At 36.3% G+C, this 22,423-nt stretch overlaps 1 protein-coding gene across 1 annotated transcript; it reads left to right on the top strand.

The window, feature by feature from the left end:
• Window positions 1-2,956: 2,956 nt before the first annotated feature.
• LOC122999954 (phospholipase B1, membrane-associated-like) lies at window positions 2,957-22,244 on the top strand. Its single transcript, XM_044377330.1, has 42 exons — window positions 2,957-3,259; window positions 3,771-3,824; window positions 4,284-4,344; window positions 4,440-4,474; window positions 5,293-5,377; window positions 5,482-5,533; window positions 5,747-5,812; window positions 6,358-6,423; window positions 6,541-6,602; window positions 7,171-7,246; window positions 7,393-7,500; window positions 8,550-8,624; window positions 8,740-8,811; window positions 8,987-9,061; window positions 9,160-9,220; window positions 9,761-9,819; window positions 10,670-10,743; window positions 10,897-10,940; window positions 11,062-11,170; window positions 11,721-11,772; window positions 12,111-12,191; window positions 12,293-12,358; window positions 12,448-12,548; window positions 12,754-12,835; window positions 12,925-13,026; window positions 14,074-14,169; window positions 15,306-15,377; window positions 15,602-15,679; window positions 16,282-16,342; window positions 16,702-16,760; window positions 17,152-17,219; window positions 17,307-17,350; window positions 18,124-18,223; window positions 18,321-18,372; window positions 18,465-18,545; window positions 18,644-18,709; window positions 18,820-18,914; window positions 20,034-20,115; window positions 20,210-20,314; window positions 20,401-20,496; window positions 20,600-20,674; window positions 21,415-22,244. Exons 1-42 carry the CDS (start codon window positions 3,175-3,177, stop codon window positions 21,715-21,717), a joined length of 3,336 nt encoding a protein of 1,111 aa, XP_044233265.1. The 5' UTR covers window positions 2,957-3,174; the 3' UTR covers window positions 21,718-22,244.
• The last annotated feature ends 179 nt before the right edge of the window (window positions 22,245-22,423 follow it).

Below are 22,423 nucleotides of genomic sequence, written 5' to 3'. Positions count from 1 at the left end.
GTAGAAGTGTAAAGTTGCATAAAAAGGAAATACTAAAGTAAGATATAAAGGGTTTTTCACTTAAGTGTCACACTCACACACAATAAGGTCAATCCCTGCTGTGTCTCATGTACTTTTCATTTGTATTTAACTCATGTTATGCTGCAGAAGGGTAAAAAAAAGAAGAGGAAGAGGAAGAATAATGATTCTTCAGCCTGCTGTGAAGAAGATACAGTAAGCAGGCTAAAGCACACGTAGTCTGTAGGTTATCAAATATTGCAGACCAATTAAGCACTGATCAAGGTCACTACAAGACATATTTCCAGTGTGCCACACTGCCACCGATAAACAGCCAAGTGCTTATCATCATGCACTATAAAAAAATTCTTCCATGAATAACACATTGACCTTTCCACCAGATTGAGAATATCAAAGAATTTTGATCAAAGAAAATGTTACCTGCATCCAAATGGAGAAGACAGGTGTAACAGAAACAGACCAGACTCGACTGCAAACCTTTTTATTCCTCAACTTATGTGACAGTGAGCCAAAGGCGTTAGCAAATGTCCCAAAGTACCACATAAATATCTCTCTTCTCCCGCATGACTGAGTGCATCTATTGCCAAATCATGTTTGTGTGCTCTAAACAGCCAGAAAAAGAGTGATCAGTAACATCCATCTGCTGCTCCAGCTGGTGGGATATGCAGTATGAAGGCAGCCATGTCTGTCTTCTCTTTTTCTTGTAACACACACGGTGGTCTCTGTTACTTAACTTTCCTAAACAGAGACTCTCAGAAGATTTCAGAAGATTTTCTGCTCCCTCCAAAACTGCCAAATTGATTCTTTACATTTAGATCTATGGTATAGTCTCTCTTGATTTCTTTTTTCCATTACATCTCAGACAAGACATCCAATTTTCTGCTGTTAGCAAAAAATTAGCTTCCTATTCATTTAATTTTAGACGTCTCCCTTATTAATTGCTTTCCGTCATCTTTGCTGGCTGACCTCATTGCCATCCTGGCACCATTTTTGCCCTGGCACAGACCGTGATACTGATATCCGGAAATCTTTGGTTTAAAACCTGCTGCTGGATTGCATACACTTGACCGACTTTTAAAAAAAGCACAGATCAATTCTGGGTCTCTTTTCGCAGCTGCAAGAGCTCACCTGAAACTCTATAACTTCATTTAAGACATGCAGTGTGCAAGGATGTCAAGACTGAAATATCTCGGCAACTACTGGATGGATCGCCACAAAATTTTGTACAAACATTAATGGTGCCCAGAGGATGAATCCTGCTGACTTTGGTGATTCCCTCTACCGCCATTATCAGGGCAAAATTTTAATTTGTCCAATACTCTTTTTTGGTTTGACTCTTAATCTTGTTTATCTGTCTCTGACTTCAATATCAATACCAGTCTTGCTTGCCATCAAAACCGATAAGTAAATCCTGCATGTGACACTTTTTATTCACCCTGTCCTCTATACTTTGGTCTGAAGTCAAGAGCATGAGGGTACTTTAATCATGGGTCATGGGTCAAACCAATTGGTTTTTAATTATTTGCACACATTGCGAGCATGATTGAATGTCACTACAGGACAAACTGTTCAGCCTAAGTAAGCCTGTTCAAAGATTAGGCTTGATCAGGGAGATAAAAGCCAGGCTTCAAATGGGGGTTCGTGCAGAGTTAATGTCCTTGGGGGAAGATAAAAGACTGTAAAGACAGTACGACCTCATATCTGGATTATGGTAATTACGATTGGAGGTGACAGCGTTCACAGTTCTGCAGAATTCAAGATCTGCCGTGAGCAACAAAGAAACGATGGAGAAGTCATGACTTTACATATTTACATATTTGTTCATTACAGACCAAACCTCGGCTTTAAATGAGTCCTTTAAAATGCGTACAGTATTTGCTTCTGTGGGTTTGTGTGCAACCTTTTAAGTGATTTAATACAGTAACACTCATGCTGGCAGGATTGGAGGCAGTATATATTTTATGACATAAGGACAGTAGTAATAAAAAATCTGGCTAGTTGTTTTCTTAACTTATTTGCCCTTCCTCATGGCTATCTCTCACCTCGCTAATCAGAAGAGAGATAAGCGATAGTCAAGGTTTATAACACTGTAGCATCACTGTTATGTAAAAGATAACATATTTCTGACTCTATAAAGATATTAGTAAGCACATTATCTTCATGCACAGCAAGATTTAAAAGACAAAATAAGGTGGGTTTTTTTCAGTTTTTCAGGTCATTTCCAAAATAGTAAGTACATGTTTCATTAAATTAGGCCAAAAAAACCCTCCAGAAAGCTCAGAACAGAGTTGTTACGTCAGACAAGCAACTCATTCAGTACCCTATACTGACATATACTGTACTCATTTACTCTATCTTATTCTTAACATTACCCCAAATGCTTTTTTACATCTTATATATTTGGATCTTCAGGCTGATCTCAGTGAGAATAGTGTAAGGAACCTCAAAGCATCTAAGTATTTGTAAATCCATTTATTCCAGATTTATGATCAACTCATCAGGCCACAAGCAGCAAGGTTGGGGGGAAAATTGTTGTTTTTCCTCATTGTAGCCATAAATTGTAAAGATAAAAAGGAGATAGCAACGACTATGTGTGCTAATAAGGGTCAGACAGTCAGCCGACAAAGTGGTGTATTATATTGCTCTTTTAACAGAGAAATACTAGAACCTTGAAATGACCTCCTTTTGCATGACTTGTGTCTTGATTAAGGTTTTCCTCACAGTTCAGTGTAGTAGTGTAGAGTCAAACTGCAGATTTTTTCAGCTCACAAACATAAATGTTTGGTTAAAAAAAAAAAAAAAGTCATATTTCAGTAGTATTGAATTCGGATGTTTATTCTTGTTTTTATGTATTGGTGCCAATTGACCAATAGGTTTATAAAATGAAAGCAAATTGCGCAAAACCTCACAGACAGTCCATATAACCCTGGCACACTCACTCTCTCTCATCACTACAATAAAATTTAATTTGGATCTTATCAGTGTCATTGATTCATTATAAAACCCTTTGACCGTGTCCTTTGAACAAAATTAGTCCCACCCCCTCCCGTACATATTTATGATATGTAAAGTGGCCAGATATAACTGATAGTGAGAAAAAAGACTGACTGCCAAACAGTAAAGAGCAGAGAGGACGGACGGCTCCAGAGAAGATCCATGAGGACAAAATCTGAGACAATCAGAAAAAGGATGCTTCCACAGCTGGCTCTGATCACACTCCTGGGGTGTACATGGATGACAGGTTTACACTGTTTCCTAACTTTAATGCTCAATGCTGCAATTTAAAAAAAAAAAAAAAAGAAATCTGACATATGATAATCACTGTTTTAACTGCTCAAGAGAATAATAATACATCATCTTGTAAGTTAAAATTGTGGAAGGATGGAGCTGGATCTGAAAATTTGATAGTCATCAACAGCATTAAAATACATTGAGAAAAATGTTTTAAGCTTACACCTTAATCTATTTTGTACTAAAAACTCTTAAAAATGAAAAATAACATTTAGTTTCATGTTTAGGGATTTTCTGGAATCCTTTTTAGATTTGACAGATGCCATTATTGGATGTACAGTATAGATCTTTATTCCTTTGCTGCTCCAGAAACTTAAAATTGAATACATTTTTTGTAAAAAAGTGTGAATTTAAATATTCTGCATAGATGATCAGTTGTTAAGAGCGATCTTAATATTCGATCCATTACTTCTGCATACTAATATCTTGCAGTAACCTTTATTTTCCCATCTTGCTTTCAGTAACTGGACTGCCTTGCGCTCAGATGTCCCGCTCTGAGCTGCCCCCTTCCAACGGTAAGTCAAATATTAACCACTAAAGATACACAAAGACAATGAGAGAAATGTGAAAATCATACAAAACCTTGTTATATGGAATTTAAGGCTGCAATGTCAGGGGAATATTTCCAGTATATCAGTGATGCAACTTAGTGCATTTACTTAAGTACAAACTTGAGTTTCTTGTACTTGAATATTTCTATTTCATACCACTGTAATTCATAGAGAAATATTATAGTTTTTACTGAACTATGTTTATGTGACAGCTACTTTTATGATGTAGTATTGCTACTTTTACTTAATTATAGGAACTAATTGATTGATTCATATACATCGATTCACACAATAAATATCATGCTTCCCTTCACATTATCAGCCCTCTTCATAGCATCTCCAACATTTTATTTCTGATTTCCAATAAAGTCTCCTGTCTCTCAGTGTTGACATTCAATTTAAATTATATCTTTTCCTCTCAAGTTAACAGCATTAAGCCTGCAGATGTGGCTGTGTTTTCCTCTATCGGACTTCACATGCACAGGTGAGCTTTGGTCAGCAGTCAGCTTCAACCATGCCGTTATATTTACATCACAAAGTCTGAAATTTATAAAATGCTGTTTTTATTTTTTCCTGCAGCACTGAGCTGTCCACTGTAGTATCAAGACTTCAAGGTAATTTTGCAGTGTTTACACAGCCTAAATTATTTCTAATTATTTCTAAACTGATTTCCCTAAATCTTTTTAAATGTAACTACTGGACTCTTGGGATGTTGTCTTTTGCTGCATTACAATGGGACTTGAATGGAAAGCTACAGAATCTTTGCAACCAAAACGCTCGTTCCAAATTTTACTTTCCCTAGAATTGGCTTTCAGTTTCCACACACAGTATAATTCATCTAAAGAGGTTGATATGAACTTCTATTACACTACTGTGCACTATCTTTACTGCACTGATATCTCATCTAGCCATGATAATTTGAAATAGTGAACCCCAATACACTCGTCTCGCACCAGGCCTGTTGTCTGTTAATCTTTTTCAAAGGCCATTCATTAAATAAAAAGTGCAGACGGTAAATCACACATATAAAACGCTGAATCAAAGCTGTCAGGTCACGGATGTTGATAGATGTGCATTTAATTCCTTATTATTAAAAATGCTAAATTTGCAGTTCTGTTTAAACACTGTAATGTTTCCCCTAAAACTATGCTCAATTAGAATGAAGATATTTGCTGTATTTTAATTTTAAATGAGTGCCATTACTAACTTCGTGGCATCTTATAATGGATTATCATATGTGTAAGGGTGTTAAAAGTGTGTAGATGTTGCCAGCAGCTGAAAGCTTTGATGACTGACAGGTATTTTGACTTGTAACAAAGCCTAAAACGATACTATTTTCCATGATTAGACTTTGTCAATACAATTAAAAAGCTACTTGGTAAAATCAAGTCTTGGTTTTGGTTTTAAGATTGTCCTCATTTCTCTCTGTCAGAGCTGATGAACTTGTTCAATCCCGCTCTGATCAGTCCTCTCTCAGATGAAACAAATGTGTATGCTGCTCCGTTTGTTCAACACAGGTACAGTAAGAATGTTTTGAGAAATATGCATTCAATAACTTGGGCTGCTTCCAGTGATTTTAAGTTTTTGCTTCCATGTTTCTTCTTCTTCTTTCTGTTTGTAGCACACTAGTGGAGCAGGCAAAGGAAGTGTCCCTCCATCTCCAGAACAGTCAGGTAGGTGCTCTAGAGGCCAGATTCCCTTCAGGCATATTGTTAATTTTAGCTTTAGTCATTTCTACGTCTACATTTGTGCTTTAACTCATCTAAAACAGTTTTTTAGAATTACATTTATTCCATAGTAAAAAAAAACAATGTTTATAACTAGTTTGGGAGTGAATGCTCAAAATAGTAAACTGTTAAAAGTAGATGATATTTTTTTTTTTACAGGATTCTTGGAAGTTGGTGCTTCTCTTCGTTCAGGTGGATCAGCTCTGCGCCTGTGAGCAGCAGCAGGTAAACTGTTTATATTGATGTTACAAAATTATGACAAATAACTTATTCTTCTGTGTTTCTTTGTTGCTTCAAATAGTTAAGTTACAGAATGGATTTATTCTTATCAATGTCAGGTTTACCCACTCTGACCTTTCCTTGAACTTGTTAAGAAGTGTTCTATAGAAACGTTGTGTCTCCTATAACACATTCTCTACATTATTTAGGCAGTAATCTGATTTACAGAACATCCCACAGCTTATATAAGAACCATAAGAGCTAAAACAAATGTGCTGAAGCAGGGAGATAGTTAATGAAACAATACTTCCTTATAACTGACTGCTTCCTGATTGCTGCTATTGTCTCCCCCATGTACAAATTATTACCTGATGACCAAACCTTAGAAAATGCATTATTGCTTTTACAAATTCTGTTGGCACCCTAATTAATACCTCCTAACAATCTGTTTTGTGTCATTGGTAAGAACATCAAGCAGATCCTACTCAGTTGACATTGTAGAAATTCAAAAAAGCTCTTGTGACCTAAAACTGTTGTGTTTGTGTGCACAGGTTCAGTCTGTTATCAGATCCGTAGTTGAAGATGTGGATGCTGCTCTGCAGTTGCTGCACTCTCAGGTACAGCATATTTCACATACAGTATTTTTCATTCACCATTACTGTATTACTTATATATTATACTGTATTACTATAATTACACATTTTCAATTGTATTTCTCTTGACTGGTGTTGCAGCTGAAGCAGACCATTGTCAGTGTTGCATTATGGAACGGAGAGCATGACAGTTTCTCAAACAAGTGAGTTCACGTGTACAACGTCCTCATCACTGGCTTAATATATAAAAGTTTGTCAGTTAAATTATTTGTAAGCATTTATGGCTCAAATTAATCTACTTATATAGTGCATGGAGAAGGGAAAATCCCATCGATTGATATGTACTGTGTGTGTATGATTGGTTGTCTTTTATATATTTTCTTTAATTTTAAACTTTTTGGTTTCTTATTTAAATATTCTTTGTGTTAAAATGTGTTGTATGATGATCCCAATGAAGGCCACAAGCTGAAATCTGCTGGTCTCACAATAAAGTCACTCTTCATACTAGAAGTGTTAACTGGATTATGACATGTTTAAATAAAATAATTAAAAGTACATGTTTTACATAAAGACTTTTAGCTGCTGACATTTTAAATGTAATATAAGGCTGTAAAATAGCAGTAATTTTCTGTTGTTCACCTCTTTCACATACTCTCTTTCAAATCTTTTTTTGAGCCTTTTTTTAAAAAAAAATCACTTTCTATTAAAGGACAAAACAGGAATTTGTCTCCACATTTTAAGTTTTAATGAGTGCATTTGTTTTACTGGCAGGATGTGTCCATGTATGGAAACCAACAGTGCAGGAGAAGTCAGACTTCTGAGGGCCATGCTGATTCAAGCTCTGCAGGTTTGTCCTCGTCTTCACTGCATCTTCATTATTTACTTATACTTAGCTACATTTAGTCCTTTAGTTGAGAATCACTAATCACAAACTGCTGAATGACTGGGTTTTTTATTGTTAATTTTTCCTTCAAATGTCTTTACATTGGACAGGAGTCCTTGGATGAGCTCTTGGTGAAGAAGCACTGGTACGCTGACAGAGATGACTTCACCGTCATCCTGCAGGACTCACCTTTCATCACAGACCTCTCAACTGTCACTGTGAGTCCCAGGCATTCAGCTGAGTCTGTCTTGAAACAATACTTATACGCCCGTATGTACTGAAAGACATGAAAAATGGCTCCTCATCCTCATACTGGCCATGAAGAGATCCTTTCCTAAATCAATTTCAATGTTCAATGCGGGACAAAATCCACAGTCATTTTGTGTAAAATACATTCTAAACTTCAGCTGAAGTTAATATGACGCTTCAGTGATCTGAATTAGTCAGATCAAGTGGATATCTTCCAAAATTACAGAGTTTGTAATATGAAATTGCCTCTATTATAGTAACAGGAATAGAAAAACAAAGAGAGAATGTTGAACTAAAAACACAGAACTTTGGAAGATCCTCATTTGATGTGATTCAGTCAGACTGCTAAAGCTTCATATTAGCTTTGGTTGAACTTGCCAAGGCTAATATGAGGCTTTTTGCATATTTGCATGAAACAAGGACTGTAGATTTTGTCCTCCATCTCTTAGACTGGAATCATGTTAGGAAGGGATCTCTTCAGTCCCAGTATGAACAGGAGGAACAATTAGAACGACCAAAAACTTTTTCAACGAACATATGGGCACATATGAGTGTTGTTTAAAGATAGACCTGAACCATTCCTTTAAGGGAAAGTGTCAGCTGAATGCCTTTAACCTTCAATCTTACAGTTCCTTTCACTTGTACTATTTTGCATCCCTGGTAAATCTTGGTACTACTATATTAGTAATATTGATGCTGAGGCAAGGACAATTAACTTAACATGACATATGATATGATGTATATCTTTAATTTTCTGTCACTGCCACAGTGGAAACAAGTGTTTTAGAAACATGAATTGTTCACATGAATTGTTCACAAATCAAATAATGGAAATTTGCCTTAGTCAGACCATTCTGGCTCAAGATTTTGGAAGTCTTGAGTAGATAATTTGGTTCAGGAATACCTTCAAGGTTTTGTTTTAGTTAATTTCACTGTTGAATGAGTTTCCCACATTTTGTTACCTATTTTTCTGTTTTCTTATTTTTTTCTATTAATTTCCTATTTTCTACATTTTCAGAGTGGGAAGCCTCTCTCTGAGTCACAAGCATCACAGCAAACTGACAAACTGGTGGTGCAGATGTGGACAAACCTGGTGAGGCCTAACACAGCCTTAGCAATCTCTATTTCTCTGTCATGTAGACACACATATACAGAGTCATTGTTCGCTCTGATGCAAACATGAAGACAATGATTTGTTTGTCTTACAGCTGCAGCCCACTAATGACCAGCATAACACAGAGGACAATGGAAAGATGATCGCATTGCCATGTCCAACTGAGGTGAGTAACTATGTTAATAACTCACAAACATGCAGTTAAACAGGCATGATAAAAGTTAAAAATAGCACCATACTGACATATCTGGTATATAAAATAGTGAATTATTGCTTTCTTCTTTCTCTTCCCACCTCTTTCTTCTTTCCTCTCCCCCTGGCTATCTTCCTCCCTCCCCAAGGACCGACCCTTCCTGAGGACGGAGGGGAACTCTCCTTCATATCATCACAGTGATGCCTCTCCTCTGCTTCAGCCAGTGAGTATCGCCTGGTATTGAGCCAAATGGAGGCTCTGGCAGCGTTGTTTGCCTCCTGTTTAGTTCTGACTGTGGATGTGCTCTGTGTGTCCGCTCAGTTTACAGGCACAGAGATGCCCTGCAATGACCTCAACCCCTCAGCCTCCATACCTACCTCAGGTAAGACAGTCTACACTTAAATTTATAATAATAATACATTTTTATTAGGCACCAAAGTGACTTTAATATTCAATTGGCCAGGCAGATTATATTCATGTCTATTTCTATATGACACTTTATCTTGCAATTCCAGCAAATTTTCTCTTTGACTCCAAATATTAATGTATGTGACACACCTTCACATATAAGCACATACAAATACAAAAAAAGCATACAAAACAATTTATCTGATACAGTAGAAAATCCAACTTTTCCTTTAATTTGTCCCCCATCTGTATATTTAAAAGTGTGATTTTTGATTTTCAGCCCAATATGTTGTATATTTGTTTAGAAGCTCCTGTTTGCCACCTTGCTAATGCAAATAGAACTTTTCTTTAATCCATCTTTACAGTATTTTAGCAAGTATTATTGCTATATTACTCTATTTACATGTAGTATGAGCATTATATTACTATACAGTCTCTCTTAAACTCCCATGCTGTCTAATTAATGAAGTTAACAGGCCCTTTTTGATCCTGACTGGACTCTGTATTTTCCCAGTGCATGAACTCAGGCCTGGAGATATCAAAGTTGTGGCTGCTGTGGGAGACTCTTTGACAGTAGGTGAACTTGAATCTGGAAGTCTGTTATTTTGTCATTATTTTAGATAAATTGATAGATAGAAAAACAATGAGAAAAGTAATAACATAAAACAAAGAGACATATAATTTAAAACAACAAATACAATGTTAATAGATCCTAAAAGTAAGACCATAATAATATGTAATAATATATACTAAATATACACTGTACAGTGATAGTGCCAACTAAAATACTATTAATTAGTAATTTAAATGAGTGGATAATGTTAACTGCTGTAGGGTAAGGTGCAGGACTGTCCTTGAATATTAAAACTGTACACTGGATATATTTATACCAACAAGAGGAGGTGGAGGTCTGTTATGTAATAATTTAAAGTTAGATACATATATGCTGTAGTTGTAGTATTGCAAAGATACAACAGATGGATCAGTAATAAAACAGATTCCATGCTACATTATAATTACCTGAATAACCTGACAGTCAACCCAACAATACTGCTAGATATAAGTTGTAGTTATTACTTTTTGTTGGGTCTATCAAAACAGTTACTGATTAACTAAACAAATAATGAGTAGATTATCAATAATGAAAAGCCTTAATTACATAACAATTGACTAGAGTCTCTGCCTCCACTGTGAACAGTCCAAAGATCTAAGTGGGAATTTCGACCATGCAGTTATATAACAGAAGTGAAAAGTCTTAACAAATTACAGCAGAGTATGATCATTTTTTTTTATATCAATACTGAAGGAAGAGGCTGGTATACTGGTATATTCTTCCTGAGGAAGGTAATTGGAGAAAAAGATTGAGAACTGCTGTCTAATTTTATCCTGTTAATGAAACATCTTTTCCTTTTCTAACTGTCAGGCAGGGAACGGGATTGGATCCAGCCCAATCAACATACTGGACGTCCTGAATCAGTACAGAGGTTTATCCTGGAGGTCAGTCAAACCTTTTCAACATAACCATCACACAATATTGCAGCATAATGCTTGTGTTGAACCTCTTTAACAGTGTTGGTATTAATGTCATATGTCATCAATGTCATAATTTCCTTTGGTTAGAAATTAACTTCATGGTTATTTTAACTCTAGTATTGGCGGAGATGGAAACCTCACAACTGTAACTACTCTGCCCAGTGAGTCTTTTTGATGATTTATGATTAAAATAACATGTTGAAGTAAGTTTTTGTTGCTCTATGATGGGCATAACCGCTGTCCAGACTGAAGTCTTTTATTCTTATTTCTTTGTCATTGTAGACATCTTAAAGCATTTCAACCAAAACCTGACGGGCTACTCTGTTGGCATGGGTAAACAAAGCAATCCTAAGGCTTTCCTCAACCAGGCTGTAGCAGGAGCGAAAAGCGAGTGAGTCCTACCAGAGGCCTTTTCAGCTGAATCTGACTTGTTGTAATTACAGAACAACTGCTTTATGTTGTAATAATTCAGCAGATTTAAGCACACAAACACAGACTGTCCTGTTGGCAATCCAATCCATTTGATTTACAAGTTACTGAGAGTTGAGTAGTTTTTGAGTGCATGTCACCTAGAAAATGCATTTACTTGTACAAATAAATACATCTTACTGAAAGGATTAAATCATTTTAAAAAGATACAAGCTACAATCTAATGGGAATATGAAATAAATTGAGTGAAAGTTAATTCTTGACCTTGGAAATAGTAGTTTGATTAATTAAATCTTGACTTACAGTCTACTTACTAGCTATTTCTGGACCTTGAATCCAGATTATTTTGTCGATTTAAAATTAATTGTTTAAGTTGTTTATCAAGACTGAAGACTGTGATGAAACTGCTCTTCGAGTGTCAGTTACTATAAAAGCTAAAAACTGAAAGAAAGTTTGGATAGATATATCTTTTTGTATTACATCATAATATCTTGGTTCATTTGTGTTTTAAGGGACATGCCATCACAGGTGCGAATCTTGGTGGAAAAGATGAAGAATGACTCTGTAAGTTCATAAATGTTTATTCTTAAATTATCTTTAAAATTCCCAAATTCACTATAAAAATCTTGCATTCGCATATATTTTGTCTCCCTAAGATATGACAAAAGCAAAGACATTACCCTTTTTAGAAGTCAAAATTTCCATACAGTACATGCCTATAATTTTATTCATACTTCAAACAAGAACAATCTACTAATTCTTATCTTACACAATAATGCCAGTAAGAAAAAGCATACAATATAAAAGGAGTGTCTCAGTGGCACAATGCATCATATCCCGATGTCTTTATCAAACATTACTACACACTACTGATTCTCATTCTTCTGTCTTCTGTCTTACAGAGAATCAATTTTAAATCAGACTGGAAAGTGATCACTCTTTTTATTGGTGGAAATGACATGTGTGACCACTGCTACAATTCTGTGAGTATTAAATGTCAAGTAATAATTCATAAACCATTCCTGGAAGGGCCAAAAGCAACACCTGAAAGACATAACCTGACAACATTTCCCTTCTCTCACAGCTATTCTACTCTGTAGAGAATTATATTCGCTATGTTCGTGAAAGCCTGGATTATCTACACAGAAAGGTAAATTCAACAGACATTCTGCTACATTTTCAGACATATGTTACTCTGCTAAATTGTATGTAAACATTAACTGAACTCATCTCTGTCAGGTACCTCGTGCTCTGGTGAACTTAGTAGAACCACTTCACATTATCCCATTAAGAGATATGCACGTGGATCCTTCACTTAGATGCCCAACCTGGCTGGTTAAGTGAGTATCGTTTCAGCCTTTTACACTGTGCATGTTAAAATGCTCTGAGATCTTGAACATTTTGAAAAGTTTAATCTCTACGCAGCAACATTCATGTGAGGTTTGAATCCAGCTCATGTGCTGCCATCACAAATCTATCTTTCTCTGATCATCTAATAAATAATCATAAATGGTGGTATAACAATGTCTTATTCTCCTCTCTCAGTATTCTGTGTCCTTGCGTCATCTTGCCAAAGCCCAGCTCTAAAGCTCTTCAAAAGGTGGAGGAACTCAATAGAGGCTATCAGGTATGAAAGATCAGGAAGCCAAACTGTGATCCTTAATGTAACCTGCTTGGTCATCCTCATGCAACATCAACTTTTCGTCTTTCTTACAGCGTTCACTGAGTGAGCTTGTGGAGTCAGGTCGGTATGACAAACCAGACTTCACTGTGGTCGTCCAGCCTTTCTTCAGAGAAGTCATTGTCCCCAAGCTGCCGGTCAGTAACACTGCTAACTCTTTCATATGTGGAATACATTGACTTTGGTCCATCAGTCACTTTATCAAATATTTAACCACAGGATGAGCAGGAGAATCATCACAGTGTTTCTCTTTCAGTATTTAGAGGTTCCCAGAGTGTTAGCATAGACCATGTAAAGTAATTGGAGGTTAATATTAATGTTGTTTGACTCCAGTCCGAAGTCATTGAATCAACAGTACAAAAAAAACATTGCTGTCTGGTGTCTCACTTTATGTTTAAAATAAATTACACCCTATTGTCTATAGTTTCAGCAATTCCCTGAACAATTTTGGAAGATTTAGACACAAGTCATTATCATTAAATGAATGGTTTGAAATTTATGGAAATACAGTTTCTTGCTGACTGATATCACTCTTAAACCGTACGCTAAATTTGAAGCTACTAACAACAGCTAGCTTAGCATAAATTCTGTAGACAGGGGGAGAAAGTTAGCCTACCAGGAGCTACACTTCAATAATAAACATTTTACTGTATATGTAGTATTTTAATCTGTGCAAAAATTGATGTGTTAAAGCATCAAGTTTGGGTTTCATGGGTGGTTAATGTGCCAGCCAGGCTTGTTGTTTCCCCCTGTGTGAAATCTTAAGCAGAGATAAGCAGGTTGATGGCTGTAGCTTCATATTTAGTATACAGACATGAGAGTGGTAGACAATCTAACTTCCTGCAAGAAAGTGAATGACTGCATTTTGTTGAAGAATTCCTTTAATGGTCAGTTAACTTTGAGATTGTAAGCTCTTATGGAAAAACTGATTGCTATCTTATTTCTAGAGAAAATTTGAGTGAATTTCCCCGTTATTTTCATACATTTACTGTTGTGGTTGCCACTTGGTCATCCTAGATAAACAGTTTTTCCTCATCTCTCTTTTAGAATAATACTCCAGCAGTTACTTTTTTCTGCAGCCTGCAGCATATAGACCAAACTCCCATAGAATAAAGTCTTACACTTTACTGCCCTGATAGTAAGTACTCAGCAAGGTTTATATATTTACAATACCTTTCCCACAGGATGGCCGTCCGGATCGCTCCTTCTTCAGTGCTGACTGCTTCCATCTCAGCCAGAAGGCCCAGACACTGATGGCTCGCTCCCTTTGGAACAACATGGTAGGAATCAAACAGAAGAAGAAGCTATTATTTTATGCATATAACATTTTTGTGGATACATTTAGCTTAATGTAATGTCAGTGAATAACTATCCCATCATGAAAATATGAATAGAAGTATTAGATTAAAATGGCTTATCACACTCTAAAACATGTTCTGCCCTCACTACGGTATGTATTTAAGTGCACAGCTATGAAGCTGAAAACACTTCCAATAAAGGTTGAAGCCAGGAGTTGACCCTTGAGGTTTTCAAAGGAAGAAATTGTGAAACTGTGTAAACAGTATTTGACAACAAATCCAAAGATAATGATCACAAATCAGAAAAAAAGATGTGACACCATAAGAGTGAGACCAGTAAGAAAACTGCATTCACAAAAGCTGTCAAATTAGTAAACTGTCCCTCATGCCAGGAAGAAACAAAGTACTACCAATGCAAGATCCACATTTAGTAATTAATCAAGTATACATATACATAGCTCACAGGAGTAAGACATATAACAGTAAATAAGTTAAAGAGCGACTTGCAGGTTGAATTTCTAACTGGATTTACAGTTTATGTATCATGGAAATTATCCTGTCAAAGGTTAATGTATGATTTTATTAGTTGAATGAGACATAAAGGCAGAAATTCAGACAGAAAAGTGAGCATTTTGTGCAGCGCTCTTAAAACAGGCTTTTTTTCATCAACATATCATATTACATCACATAAGGGAGTTGCTCTCCCTGTCCCTGCTACAGTAGTAGGTAGAAGTGAGTCTGAGCGGTCATCATTTAGTGAATCTGTATTTTGTTGTTGTTGTATTTTGTGACCAAGCTAGAATGTTGTATTAGCAACACATTAGCCTCAGACAGCTAGTATAGTGGCTAGCTTAATTAGCTGTTAATTGATTTCAGGAAAACTAAACTAATAAATCACAACAATCACAAAACAGCAGTAAATTAGGGTACAGATACAGATATTGGTCCAACAGGGACATTTGTGGAGTAGATAAAAGATGCTTGTCAATACAGACTATAAACATAGAATTAGATAATTATGATAAAATTGTCATGTTTGTTGTAACATTGTGATTCCATACATACTGTATATTTTAAAAGTACTGACCGTACTGTTACTCTGACTCCTGTTTTCCCAGCTGGAACCTCTGGGCCATAAGACCTCCAAACAAAATTTTACTAACGACATGGGCCTGAAATGTCCAACCAAGGTAGGAAATTGCAAGTAAAAAGAAAGTCATTCAGCTATGAATGTTAGTGACTAGTTTGATGGTTTGATGGCTCTCAATTCTCCTACTGTCCTGCCTCTAAAGAAACAAAACACTAATTAATTCCCCATGCTTTTTGAATGTAAATGTCAGCCTATATTGTGAGGCTAGTCACTGACTGCCATCATGTCATGCTCAAGCAACTCAGCTCTTCTCTTTGTCCACAGGCTTCACCATACATTCGGACCTATCACAACAGCAATTATACATATGCTGGTCCCTCACCAACACCTGAACCTAACACAGTAAGCATATAATATCCATCTGAGAAGCTCTTTATCCAACAAGGACAATTCCTACAAAAATATGTGATTCAAAAAATCTGGATGAGAGTGAAACTTACAATGTCACCATTAGAAAATGAAAAAGACAGTACACTACACATTGTTTGATTGACAAGATATCCTTATCCCCTGGGAAGTAAAGTACAGAAACACCAAAGCAGTGGACAAGAAATATGGCAACAGATTACAAATTTAATCCAAATTATTCTATTTGCTCATCCATATATTCATATATTTATTACACTGTTTTTCTATACATGCTTCATATGGAAGCTATTCCAGCATGCACTGGGGGAGAGGTGAGGTACACACTAGACACCTTGACAATTTATTAAAGACTAACACACATAGAGACAAACATATTACTGTTTTGGTCAAGTGATAGAAATATGCCAAAAACCCATTTTGTAATCTGACTCCTATTTTTAATTTTGCAATAATTATACCTCCTCCAAGGTGATCACTCTAATAATATTAATAACTGAAGATGGACAGAGAAAATAATTAAGAAAGAGATTAACCTTACACATTGTCAATTCCTTTCTTTGTTTCTTTCTGCTTAGAACTGGGGAAGTGACTTCTCCTGTGTGGACCTTGCTCCATCTGACACTGTGCCAACCTCAGGTGAGACAGACGGTCATCTCTGCATTTATCAGCAGACAGTTGATATGTGATTATATGGTCACAAACTGGATGTGCTCTTTTACCTAGAGGTCATAAGCTGTAACAAAGACCAAGCAAACAACTATGAGCAACAACTATGAACTATGCACGCCAGTGACACTGAGAATGAAATGTAGTGACACTACAAATGAAAACTATACCATCAGAATAATTTAACATGCTATAATCACATACAAATTATACACATAGTGGCTTTAAGCTAAGGAAAAAATGGCTGCAATTGTACAGGGATGATATGTATCTTTATGTCATTAGGATGAATCTCTTTTATGTCTCTGAATGTTCTCTCATGTTTACAGTTCATAAGCTAAGACCAGCAGACATCAAGGTGGTGGCAGCACTGGGAGACTCTTCAACGGTTAGTGTCTCAACACGATGATGCACAGTTTATTCTTTTCAAAAAAACTACAAAGAAGGAGACCTACTGTACCAAACAACTGGACACATATTGAAAATGCATTAATCAGTAAAATATTTTTTTTTTTACATGTGTGTGCATTGTGAGTGTTGAGGGGGAACATGAAACATTTAGCACCAACTGTGAACCTGTTGATATCAGCTATTTGGTGTCATTGAACTACATCCAATGACACCAATCAATTTGTTATCAGCCCGATAGCTTTCCCTACTGATGATGATCCCCTTCATGTTCTGGTGTTTTTTTCTTTGATGTAGAAATTGCTTTTGTCAGTGTCTCAGGGTGCTCGCTGCATGTCTTCATATGTGGCTTGTTTGTTCTCTGCTCACAGGCAGGAACTGGCGCTAAAGCAAAGGATCTGTTTGAACTCAAAAGAGAGTATAAAGGAGTATCATGGAGGTATAACATGCACACAGTGTTCATGAGGTTTACTGAACTGTTATATTTTTACAAAACATACTGATGTTTATTGGCTTTTTCTTGCAGCATTGGAGGAGATAAGACTTTGGAGGCTGTCACAACACTACCAAGTAAGACAGAAAATAACAATTTCTCTGACATAATGCTGGGAATGTGCATTTCAAGTCAGCAGAAGTTGATTCTTTTTAGTAGTATCACTTATTATAGGCTGTTTTCAGTATAAGCAATCAGATTGAGAAGTACTGGAAATACCTTGAAGGAATAGTTTAGCATTTTGGGAAATATGTATGTTTGCTTTCATGCTGAAAATTGCACATGCATATTTATATCACTCTCATGTTTGCACTGTAAATATGAAGCTACAGTCAGCAAGTAGTTAGCTTAACTTAATATAAAGACTGGAAACAGGCCAGATCCAGTCATTTCTGGTAGTTGCCTGGGAACCTCACAGATATAAATGTGTTTGTTAATAGGTGAACTTTATTGGTACTGGTAGGTGATTTTTGTTACCTATGGACAGATTCAAGCTAGCTGTTTTCCCCTGTTTCTAGTCTTTATACAATGCTATGCTAATTGCTGCTGAATCAAAATCTTGGCAAGAAAGCAAATAAGCACATTACCCTAATTGTTGGACTATTCCTTTCATGTGGGACAGTTTCTAATCAATAGTGTTTCTTAGTCACACATCTGGCATCCACATCTGGGAGCTACTATAGTCACTGGCTTCTATGGTTGTCAGTGGACCAGCTAAAGAGCTGTAATGAAGCAGGAGTAGAATTGTTTACTCATTCACTTTTTTTATCCAGCTACTGTAGTGATACAAACCATCAGTGCACTGTTTCTCCGTTTGGTACTGGATCCATTCTTTTTTATATCTCCTCAGACATCTTGAAGAAGTTCAACCCCTCTCTGAAGGGCTTCTCCAAAGGTTTGGGGTCAATCCAGAAGGGCTTCAACATGGCTGTATCTGGAGCTAAGACTTCGTATGTGCACATACTTTTTGTTCCTCCACCTGAGTAAATGAATGACTCATTTTCATCTCTCTAACACTGCTGCCTGCATTTGCTCTGTCTGTCACAGAGAGATCCCAGCACAAGTCCAAAATCTCATCAAGGCCATGAGAGAAAACAAGGTGAGATTAAGTAACTTATAAGACTCTGTACATTCCTGACTCTAATAATGTTTCTATTTTTCATGCTCCTAATCTGCATCCATTCTACACAGGGGATGAATTTTGAGAAGGACTGGAAGCTTGTGACGATATTCATAGGGGCAAATGATCTTTGCTATTATTGCTTGGACCAAGTAAGTGATCCTTCAAAATGCATATTTTGTACATAAATAACTGCATATGTCTATGATATTGAACTGCACTACAAATCATTCTTTATGTATCTCCTCAGAATAATCTGTCACCCAAGAATTACAGCCACAATCTTATGCTAGGCTTGGACATGCTTTACAACGAGGTAAGCTGTATTAAAAATTATACCTTAATGTCATTTGCTGTCCGCATGAGTACAAGTGGGTCATATTTTTCTGCCTTTTCCCCTTCTTTTCTATTTTTCTGCGTCTATAGGTACCAAGGCTGTTGGTCAATGTGGTGCAGATCTTGCAAATAGACCCATTGAAAACAGTTAAGAAGAACACACTGGGCTGTTCACTACTACAAAGGTTTGTTTTGTATTTCTCTAACCTGTTTTTCTGTCTGTTTTATCATGTTCCCATCCAACATCATATACGTAATTAAGGTTGGTCATTCCAGTGGTGTATTCTGATCATCTCCCCTTAAATATAAGATTAAATTCTAGTCAAGACATAAGTTATTTATCAAGCATGTAAATTATATGAAGATTTTGTAGAGGAATAGTTTGACACTTTGGGAAATGTGATTATCCGTTTATAAGCTCATGCCTGTACACTAAATATTAAGCTACAGATTATGATAGCTTAACATAAAGACTAAAAAAAGCTAAACTCTCATTTTTATACTTTTTTGTGACTCTAAAAAACAAACAAAAAAGATATAATGTGTTCATTAGTGAGCTTTAGAGGTGCTGATACCTTTAGACAGAGCTAGGCTAGCTGTTTCCCCCTGTTTTTAGTCTTTATGCTAACCTAAGCTAATCACCTCCTAGCTATAGCTTCATATTTAGCATACAGAAATGAGAGTGCTATTGATCTTCTCATCTAGTTTTCAGCAAAGAAGTGGATAAGCACATTTCCCAAAATGTCAAACTGTTCCTTTAAGAGGGAGTGAGAATGACAGGGAAAAAGTTTTCCAGATGCTTAAAGAGGTCAAGTGCTATGGTTAGGTTAGCTTGTTTACAGAAGATTTTTGTTATTATCTGGATTTCTTTGAAATATATTCACATCACTCTTTTAAAAATTGTTATTTTCCAATTAACACCATATTCAGAGCCTTTTTTCATTTCCTAATAATGTGTACACCTTTCAAGCCAACAAAACAGCTTTAGTGGACATATAGAAGATGCTAACATTGTTACAGGGGCCCTTGATGTAGAAAACGTTTGGCTGTAGCAATGGACATAAACTGTTGACATGTTGCAAAATAGAGTTACTACTGGTTCAGCTGTTTTTATAGACAATTACTCCTTATAGTCCTTACTACATTTAATATTTAAAACCATTTATTTTCATTTGACTAGTCAAGGATTTGTATTTAGAATTTCAAGGATTATGTTATGGAGAAGTATTTGCATCGATTATTTTGGGATCATCTCATTATTTATCTCAGTAAAAGGGGAATTAACAGGAATCTGTTTTTCGCAGGGGAAGCTGTCCCTGTGTTATCAACCCAGCTGAAAACTCCCCAGAGTTTGAGGAGATAAAACGGATCAATCACGAGTATCAGGTAAAAGCAAATAGCTTTTCTAGTCAATTCAATATTTTCCAAAAAAAAAAAAAAAAAAAAGGGGTTCCCTCCTCATTCCTTTTTTTTTTTCTAGGCTGAAATCCAGTATCTTATCTCTGGAGATCGCTATGACGGAAAAGAAGACTTTGCTGTTGTTCTTCAACCCTTTTTACACAATTCTTTTATACCTCAAATTGGCGTAAGTTACAGAGACACACAGGTGGAATCAAACACATGTACAAATAATTAAATGTACCCTTGCTGAAAATCTAATCTTTTCACCAGATGGGTGAAGCAGACACGAGTTTCTTCTCTGTAGACTGCTTTCACATCAGTGAGCGGGCTCATGCTGAGATGGCTATTGCCCTCTGGAACAACATGGTGAGCACTGAGCAGTAATGGATCAAACGAAGCAGAGTGATTAGTGTTTCCCTGCAGTTTTTTTAGTGGTTTGTGGTTTAAAATAATTTCTCTGTTTTAACAGCTGGAGCCTGTAGGCAGGAAACAGGCCTACAACAACTTCACATATGACCGCTCCAAGATACACTGTCCCTCTGAGGTATGCGTTAAGACTACTGGAGTCTGGAGAGAAATCCCACCAGTCACAACTCATGCTATGTATTTTTAGATTATTGTATTTAGTGTTTACTTTTTACAGTTAATCCTTCTTACTTGTATGGGGACCCAAAGTGTCCAATATAAAAATAAATAAAAAAGGCATTAAGAAATAATATTCATATAACTAAATACACAAAAAGTATAATGTAACCATTAAATTGTGAAATAATCCAGTACATTTTTAAAAGTCCAATACTATGAAATATAACTTGGCTCTTCTTCATTGCAGATCATTTTTATCTAATCCCAGCAGGTTTTACAGTTTTAACAGACTTTGTGATTAAACGTGGTATAATGAAATAAAACAATCTTTGCAAAAACGGCATTTTGGAATAAAAACTACTATAGTGAAATAAAAATGAGCTGAAAAAGTGTTTTGGGGTGAACAAAAGAAATATGAAATAACATTACTTGGATAATTTCACTATTTTACAGTTATATGTTTTATATATTATATTTTGTTCATATTATTTATTTCCTAATCTCTTATTTATCTAATATTGAATACTTTGCATCTCTCCATTACTTTGTTTCACTAAATCCATAATCTCTTTGGCTGGATCTTTTGTGGTTGAATATTCAGTATATTTGGGCATAAGTGTTCCAAGATTACTTAATATAATTTTAAAAATTCTTTGTTTGTTACATTTCTTCACTTAACTATTTGTATCTTTCCTATAGGCCAGTCCCTTCATCTTCACTAAGATCAACAGTCTTCCAAGTCCACCTGTGATGACCTCCACAATCGATACTCCTACCTCAGACACTACCAGCACCAGCACCAGCACCAGCACCAGCTCCAGTCCTACACCAACCATCTTCGTGCCCAGTTGTTCCTCCCCCATTGCTGTGTGGGTGCCAGTGGTTGTGGGAATTGTCTGTTTACTGGTTGGCATTACTGTCACCTGGGCATTTCTCTCCTGCTTTCAGCGTCGGAAAAACAAAGAGGAGAAAGAAGTAGAAATGAGAGGAACTGGTTTTTAATGCTGTTGATCTTATCAATCTTTAAGTACTGTCAACAGTATGTTGCAGGATCAAGCTATTTATGACCACTAAAGAGCAGCAAGTAAAGTCAAGAGGAAACACCCAGCATCAACATCTGTATGCCATTGTAGTCCTCTATTTTGCCACCTGTTGAACGTGAGTTCAATATTCAGTTGCTTTGTGGTCCTGATTTATTGGTTTAGTCCACCAGTTCTTAAAAAAATGATCTTGGTCATCTTTGGCTAGCTAGATTTTCCATTTTCTTCATGACCTGCATGTTTACTATAGCTCTCTGCTGTGCAGGAAGTGAACATTAAAGGACATTGGAGGTGTAAGATTTAATGCCATCTAGCGGTGAGGTTGTAGATTGCAACCAAATGAATATGCCTCCCCTTCCAAGCGTGTAGGACAACCAACAGTGGCTGCAAAATTTGCGAAAAACACGAAAGACCCACTCTAGAGCCAGTGTTTGGTTTGTCCGTTCTGGGCTGCTGTAGAAACATGGCAGGCTCCGTGGACCCACTCCCTATGTAGATATAAAGTGCTCATTCTAAGGTAACGAAAACACAACAATTCTTATTTTCATGGGATTACGCAATAATTAAAATATACTTATGATGATTATATTCCATTTCTGCCAAGTGCGTTCCACTAGATGCCACTAAATCTCACACACTGCACCTTTCAACTGGTCTAAAGTTGTGGA

This window comes from Thunnus albacares, chromosome 16 (genome assembly GCF_914725855.1).
Source record: "Thunnus albacares chromosome 16, fThuAlb1.1, whole genome shotgun sequence".
In the NCBI taxonomy this organism is placed as follows: Eukaryota; Metazoa; Chordata; class Actinopteri; order Scombriformes; family Scombridae; genus Thunnus; species Thunnus albacares.
The sequence above is the reverse complement of the archived record's forward strand: the minus strand, read 5'-3'. Positions and strand labels throughout refer to the sequence as shown.

What these genes read in the sequence shown, in the direction of transcription:
- LOC122999954 (XM_044377330.1), top strand. Translation starts at nt 3,175, where the DNA reads ATGAGGACAAAATCTGAGACAATCAGAAAAAGGATGCTTCCACAGCTG. An exon ending in CAACACCTGAACCTAACACA is followed by an intron (nt 15,680 to 16,281) that starts GTAAGCATATAA and finishes CTTTCTGCTTAG; the next exon opens with AACTGGGGAAGTGACTTCTC. An exon ending in GGCTGTCACAACACTACCAA is followed by an intron (nt 17,351 to 18,123) that starts GTAAGACAGAAA and finishes ATATCTCCTCAG; the next exon opens with ACATCTTGAAGAAGTTCAAC.